The sequence below is a fragment of the Mytilus californianus genome, unplaced genomic scaffold (genome assembly GCF_021869535.1).
Source record: "Mytilus californianus isolate M0D057914Y unplaced genomic scaffold, xbMytCali1.0.p SCAF_12, whole genome shotgun sequence".
Lineage (NCBI taxonomy): Eukaryota > Metazoa > Mollusca > Bivalvia > Mytilida > Mytilidae > Mytilus > Mytilus californianus.
In genome coordinates, this window is record NW_026262604.1 from 50,279,659 (window position 1) to 50,287,936 (window position 8,278).

At 31.3% G+C, this 8,278-nt stretch overlaps 1 protein-coding gene across 1 annotated transcript; it reads left to right on the top strand.

The window, feature by feature from the left end:
* Positions 1 to 715: 715 nt before the first annotated feature.
* Positions 716 to 7,376, top strand: LOC127722453 (antistasin-like). Its single transcript, XM_052229309.1, has 7 exons — positions 716 to 755; positions 1,383 to 1,401; positions 2,048 to 2,143; positions 4,439 to 4,531; positions 5,007 to 5,099; positions 5,912 to 6,004; positions 7,107 to 7,376. Exons 3-7 carry the CDS (start codon positions 2,074 to 2,076, stop codon positions 7,127 to 7,129), a joined length of 372 nt encoding a protein of 123 aa, XP_052085269.1. The 5' UTR covers positions 716 to 755; positions 1,383 to 1,401; positions 2,048 to 2,073; the 3' UTR covers positions 7,130 to 7,376.
* Positions 7,377 to 8,278: the final 902 nt, after the last annotated feature.

Consider the following 8,278-nt stretch of genomic DNA (forward strand, 5'->3'; position numbering starts at 1 on the left):
GGGCGGTCGTTCATCATGTACATTGATTGCAACTGTAACTGAGAACATACATAGACAATAACGAATTCAAATTTTATATAGTACATGTAACTATAACAAAAATCCCTTTCCCATAATAATCGAAAATCTGTAGATTTTAAACTGGCCATCCCGTGTAATATAAAGTAAGACCATGGCATATCAGCAAACTGACCATCGCACTTCGACGTTACAATCGCATCTCCGAGTCCTACATCTATATTTATATATATACATTCAACATACATAAACCAGAGGACAAGTCACTACAATAGTTCATCTACCAAACATGGAACAATGAATTCTGGAATTATTCTATACATTTTTATGAAATATATCTGGTGACACCTAAAAAAAAATGGATAATGAGCACTTACATTAATACAATTAGAATTTGTTTTTACAGTTATTGTTTTTTTAGTTTGAAATTTTGTACATAATGGGATCTGTCTGAAGGTCATTGTGGATTCAGTCTGGTAAAATTTGCATGTATGAAGAACTCTAGCCCTCGGCTACAAAATATCTCATAAAAATGACAAAGAAGTAATGCAACCTGATACATTGTACAGAAAAATTTAAATCAAGCTTAAGGCCAGAATTTATAATATTTTAATTAAATAACATCTGCTTCATTTACTACAAAAGTATATAAACTGTGTTGTGTTAATCCGTATTACTGAACTGGAACTATGTTTCGATATATTCTTCTCCTCGTCGTTTCCGTTATCGCTATTCAAGTAAGTAGTTTTTCATATATAGCTTGATTATTATTTTATTATGATTATAATTTTTACTTTCATTATTATTATCATTATCATTTATTATATTTATTATTATTAATATTATTATTGTTATTATTATTATCATCATAATTGGTTTTATTATTAACAGCATAATTAAGTTAGGTATGAGATGTTGATGATGGTGATGATATGTTTTTTTTTTCCTTTTTAGTTACTTTTTTTTTAATTTGTTTCTTTCTGTTGTTTTTTTTTTTTCTCCATTTAATTAACTTCGATATTTCTGTTAATCAGATTATTCAATTAGATCTTGAATTTTTTTATATAATCAAAATGTTGATTGGCAAATACGTTTGACAAAACAGTGTTTGTGAGTTTTCCATTTTTTGATATTTTCTTCAGTCCTTGGACAATTTAGCAATTCAACAAGCCAGTTGGAATGTTCTGCGTCCCTCATCTAGACTTATTCAAACGATGTACATTGTAATTTTGATATAAACCGGAGCATATGCACATTGTCGGTTAACAAATAGTTTGCTAACTATGCATTCAACTAGTTTATCAGAAAGAGAATATAATAACTGGAAGTTTTATTTTTTTTAATGTCTTCTTTTTCCTTTTTAGGCTCGATCACCACCAAATTGTAAGTAAAGTAATACGTATAAGGAATCTATCATTTCAAATTATAGTTACTGTAGACATTATTATTCAAATCCCTGAATTTTCAATGTATATCTTCAAATAAACACCGATTTTTCTTGAAGCTTATTAAATGAGTGGTTATTAAATTTCGTTTTTTTTTTCAATATATCTTTCGTTTCGAAATGACATAAGCATTTAAAATTAGAATATTAATCCAACGAAGTATTAAATGTAAATTCATCCTTTCTGATGTCATATCAGACCCTAGCTATGTGTATTTTTTGTTATGTGATGCTCTCTGTTCCTCAGCGCATGTTAGATAACACTCTGTTATTACACATGTTATTGTAAAATTTCAGTTTTTAAGACAACTAGTAACTTGTATGACCCTGTTGGTCAAGTAGCTCTAAACATGTTTAAGAACTAAAACATTCTTCGCGTTCAAATGTTTGGATTCTCTTAAATATCTACTCAAAGTAAATTTAGAAAAGCCTCATATTATGTTTTGTATATTTTGGTCTTTTGACGATTTTTAGCATAGCATTGTCAGTTTTTCAGTTTAAATATCGCTTTGGAATCGTCCGCCTTTATTCGGACGCACCAAATATATAAAGAGAAATGTTTATTTCAAGAACTTTATTTTCCAGACAAATGCAGCAATAAACCTCTATGCATGAAGTACTGTAAATACGGTAACTATGTCGACCAAGATGGATGTGCTATTTGTGAATGTAAACAACCTCGTAAGTGAACACCAAACACACAATAGTAAATTATTTTAAGTAAGGTGATCCAATCTGATTAAGGATGTTCGCTACTCTGTTTCAAAATAACAATCTTTTTAAAAGACTGTTATAAATTGATAGTAAATAAATAAAGGAACTAAAAAAGCAGAAAAAAATGAAGGGTCCGTGTGCTTGTTTTCGAGATATAAGCCATTGAAAATATGGCGGTAAATACTTCTCTCTTGATTTTTCATACATTTAACTATGACACCTTTTTTCTTTCAAAAACGATGAAAAAATAACAAGGATTTTATAAGATTTTCAAAGATGACATTTTAAACTATATGTAATAAAATTATGGAAAGAAAAGTAGGGGTTAGTGGGCAAATTTTGTAATGGCTCTAAATGGATAACACCAGAGGATTCCGAATATCTGGCAAAAATTCAAAAACAAGAGGAGTGAACATCCTTAAAATATGGATTCTGTATCAAACACGCATTTATGCTTTTTGTTTTATAGACTTTTCGGGGTCCTCTGGTTTTGTCGGAATAAAACACACCTTAAAAATATATAGGCTAAAATTTCATTGGCTGATGTGATAATTACCAAAAAAGAAAATTGAACAGTGTATTGTTAGATCCTTGTAAGCAAAGCGAAGACAGCGGATCCGTATTTTAATCGGATTGTTGATGATCATACAACATGTAAAACTACTGAAAAAATCGCGTGATAAATTAATCGTCGTAACTCCCCACCCAATGAATGGTCAATTATTTGATCAGTCTGCTTTGCATTGATAACTTAAACATAATTTAAAATTGAAAACAAATCCACAGTAACTTTCAAACTGATTAGAATAAAGATATTGTGCCCAAGCCTCAGGTTTCTGACATATGCAGATACAATTTCTGCCTATCAATTTGTAAGAGTTTCATTAGAACAAAATCAGTGGATAAGTCTTTAAAACAGAAAAAAGAACGGAGCGATGTCAGATCTTTGTAAAAGTAGAATGGAGTGACAAAGAGGTAAAAAATTGCTATTCTGAGGATTGTGCTTGTTCCAAAAGATGTCAAATTTTAATACATTTAGGTTCAATATAGCTCATTTTTGTGACTTTATTTTCATATTCAACTTTTAGTCTTCATGTCAAGGGCAACACATTTGTTGAAATTTTAACAATAAATCGTTTCCTTGAATTAATTGTTTTGTATGTTTTTGGTATTTTCAAAGTTTTTTTGGCGAAAAATAGGTAAATATGCGTCCATGTCCAAGTCCATGTCAATCTTTCTTGATCGGCAACTTCTTGGAAATGACAAAATTCAGCCGATCTTTTACCGCACATACAGTTGTGCACCTATTTTTAATGTAATTTTGGTAATGTAAGGGTTATGGGTGTCGAAACATTGACGTATTTATTTCTGCTTATATTAGCTGTAAAAAGAGAACTCTTTCATAACTGTACAATAAATCTTCAAAACATTCAAAATCAATTTTCGATCTGAGTGATTCAGGCATCCCTAAACCCAATGATAATACGTTGATACGTAGCCGGGTGTCTGCAATAGCCTTAAATTCCGGCCTCCTTGACTTCATAAAGACACCTTGCAAGAAACAACAGATATAATCTTCGTGAAATAATGGAAGCGGATAATACTTAAGGAAGTTCGCTCCTCATGTTTTTGAATTTTTGCCAGATATTCGGAATCCTCTGGTTTTATCCATCTAGTGCCATTAACAAAATTTCCCCATTAACCCCTACTTTTCTTTCCATTATTTGATTAAACATAGTTTAAAATATCTTCTTTGAAAAAAGGTGTCAATGTTAAATATATGAAAAGTCTAGAGAGAATTATTTCCCGCCAACTTTTCAATGGCTTATATCTCGAAAACGAGCACACTGACCCATATTTTTTTTATTTGCTTTTTCGTTTCTTTATTTTCATACTATCAATATATAATAGTCTTTTTAAAAGCTTGTTATTTTGAAACATAGTAGCGAACATCCTTAAACATAGATTCCTAAAGATTTTATTGCAAGGTTTAACATATGCACTGTTCAGATGTATGCTATGGGTTAATATCATCCTACACTGTTCAGGGTCGAGGGTTGATTATTTAAGAACAACCGGCAACAGTCAATATAATGAACAGCAACAAACAGAGCTGTTCAATTAATATTTTGGTTATTTTCTGCTGCCGAAAATTTCATCCGTTCAATATTATTTCTTTGTCTCTTAATTCTATGAAATATTAAAACTTAACTGGTCTTAACTTAAATAAACATCAATGTTCTATGATGAATTATTTTTCAGCTCACTGTTCAGCTGTTATGTGTAATATGTACTGTGAACACGGGTTTAAAGTTGGAGCTGATGAATGTGAAATTTGTAAATGCAACCAGCCTCGTAAGTCTATTTGATAACTGAATCCAACTGTATTCCAAATGTTTGCACAATTAGTTTAACATTTCAAAAACAACTAAACTTAAATTTTGTTATTTTTTTTTGGAAGTGGGTAGGACGCATGCCATTTTATTATAATTTGTTTGAGTGTGTGGGCTTTGATTAAAGGTTTATACAATTTCAGAAAAATGCAAATATTTAGGGATTGGTCATTTCCAATGAAAAATTTTATGTGCAAAGCTTCAATTGAACTTTACACATGCAGCCTCCATTCCGATATTGTTCATTTGAACTTATGTAAAAATCCTAATATTTGCTGTATCCATTTTAATTTTCACTTTACTCAAAAGAAAGTTTAAGAGTTGAAGATATGTAAACAAATCTCTGATCTTTACTTTATTCATTTTTTTAAATTTTATTCAAGGGAAATTTACGTTTAAGCTTAATAATCCATAACTTTTGTTTTATAATTTTTTAGCTCACTGCTCAGATGTTATGTGTGCTATGTACTGTGAACATGGAATTAAAGTTGGAGCTGATGGATGTGAAATTTGTAAATGCAACCAGCCACGTAAGTCTATTTTTTTCTCAATTTCCAAATGTTTGTACAATTATTTTGACTCATTGAAATCAACACTTTCAACAACATATGATGCTTGGTTATTCAAACTTAAAAAATTGTCAAAATAACATTCAGTTTTTTTCTAATTTTTATTTTGGAGTGGGTAGGACGTAGGTCATTTTTTTATAATTTGTTTAGGTATGTGGGCTTTGATTAAAAGTTCAGAAAATTGCAAATATTTGTGAAATGGTTGATTTCTCATGAAACATTTTATGTTGCAGAGCGTTTCAATTGAAGTTTATATGCGCAGCTTTCATGCCTAGTATTTTTGTAATAAGTGATTGAGAAAAACATTCAGGAATACTGTATATTTAGTCAGTGCAGCGTTTTGTGATAATAACATACGTTCTTCAGTGCGCGGTTAATCAGTAACGCCTGATATCACACCTGATTTTTTGTTTGGGTTTGTGTTGCATTGATCTTTTTTATAATAACTTGTTTAACGTTTCCTTGATTACATTAATTAGAAGTTATAAAACTCACAACTTATATACTGCTCATATTGTACAAGAATTGATTTCCAACAATAGTGATGGTTCTTTTGATTCAAACCTGAAATCTTTCTTTTAACTTTTACCAGAAACAGATACATACCATGTGTCTTATTGTATATTGATATATACTTTAAAACATTCCAACAAAATCTCATTCTGTTGTACTTTTGTTGGTAAGCTTATCAAAGTAAATAACATGAATAACATACAAAAGGTAAATTATAGACAAACGATATGAAACTCGGACGTTCTGCTTTGATATTTCAGCCCATTGTCCCGATGTGAGGTGTAGAATGTTCTGTGATCATGGATTCAAAGTTGGAGCTGATGGATGTGAGATTTGTCAATGCAACAAACCACGTAAGCCTATACACTAAGTTTATTCTTTTGAAGAGTGGAACGGGAATCACTTACTATTTTAAAAAGCACATGGTTTCACAGCTATAACGGTGTTTATTATACATTTCTGTTGTTTGCATTATTCAAAGATGAGTTATTGGTAAGAAACAAATGTGATTCCATATCTAGCAGAAGTAAAACACACATTATAAAATACGAAATTAAACTGTAAACAAATGATATTGATACATTTTGTAATACATATTGAATTAACGAGGAGACACATGACTTAAATAAAGGTACAAAAAGAGAGACATAACTAAAACATTATATATTTTTGCACGCGGTATGTAGAACATATTTCTTTTCCCATTTACGACGCGTATGCAAAGCACATATCACCCTGCAAATAACAAGTAATATAGCCTAACATATTCGTTTTAGGCTTTTAAATTTTTGGTATGAGCATTCCTGATAAAGCGCATTTTTTTATAACAAGTAATATGTGCTGCCTTTTCTGGTATGTTATTAGTCCCCGAAGATATCATAACCGTAGTATTCAGTGGTTCATATAGTTCTCAAATTTTCCGCTGATTGGATTGATTGATTGGTGTTTACGCCACTTCCGACACTTTCGTGCTTTTTCGTGTCGTCAGTTTTTGTTGGTGGAGGAAGCCAGAGTGTCCAAAAAGACACCGACCTTCGGTAGGAAATTGACAATCCTAGTCAAATAAGTTTGAATACCAGCGCACCTGCCACGTGCGGGATTCGATTGAAAAGCCTCAGTGTTGACAGGATAGTGACACAATAGTTTGACTACTTAGACCACTCGTTCACCGAAGCCCCAATTATCCGTTTAAGAGATTTCTAAATAGTTGAGAAAAAAAATTAAGTGTTAACTCTGTCAGTAAAGTTGACTATAGATGGCGATGGTTATCCTTTTAATGTCCATTATGGGATCAAACAGCTCTTCAAGTAGTTATACATCCTGACTTTCAACTTTTGATTTTAACGTTCCAGATGGTAATCAAGAAAAGCGCTTCAAACCCGCACAATTAATAAATTGCTATACCTATTTATATTTGAATACTAAATATATATCCAATTTCATCATATATTTCAGCTCGAGTTGGTTACGGAATCTAAAGATGATAGACATATTGCATGTATACAACAACTACTAACAAAGACTTTGAGAGTATATATATTCAACAATAAATTTAAAGTTTATTTCTTATTTTTATTCTTTTTCCTTCCTGAATCAAGTCATAGTGTAACAGAAACTAAACCTTTAGTAAATATAATGTAATGTGCAAACATGAGTTGTAACAGGGAAAATCCATAAATTTCACAAACACACGAGGTATTTGACAATAAAAAATACTGGCATTGACCTGTAATTGTTTACTTTTTACACATTGTGACTTGGATGGAGAGTTGTCTCATTGGCACTCATACCACATCTTCTTATTTCTATTGAGGTCAAATAATATTTCACACTTGTTAGGGAAAAATGATATATTTAGTGAACATCTGACGATAGAGACTTATCTTTTTTTATATTAAATAAAAAGTAAATGTTTACCTGTAATTATTACCCTACAGATACACCTTACCTATAGGGAAAACATGTTTTACCCCGCCACATTCTGTATTGGACTGTCTAAAGTCAGGAGCCTGTAATTCAATGGTTGGAGTTTGCTGTATATCATATTTGTTTTTCGTTCACTGTTTTGTACATAAATCAGGCAATTAGTTTTCCCGTTGGTCATTTCAGGGCCTTTGATAGATGACTATGCAAAAGGGATTTTGCTCATTGTTGAAGGCCGTTCGATGACCTATTGTCGTAAAGTTCTATGTCATCTGGTCTCTGGTGATTAGTTGGCTTATCGGCAATCATACCACATCTTCTTTATTATACCTAGAAATTTGCAGCTTAAAGATCGTCTTCCTTATACGGGGGTATCAACAAAGATGAATACGTTAATAACCGTCAGAAGAAACAGGACGGATGATTGAAGGTTAATCGAAGGACGAGAATTGGTATATGAAAAATTGAAACACAATTGTGGCTATTTGTGACACAACCATTTCGTCATGATTGCAAATTAAGTTTGTCTATTATATAACACCGATGAAACCACTTATCACATATTGCCTGATAGGACCTGACACTATTTAAGTGTTTCTGCCGTCAAAGCTTGGGATGATCCTCTTAAGATGCATTTTCTTAATATGATTAAATATAAAAGTTATTAATGTATATATGTTAGACTCAGATCGATGTCCGGTCTC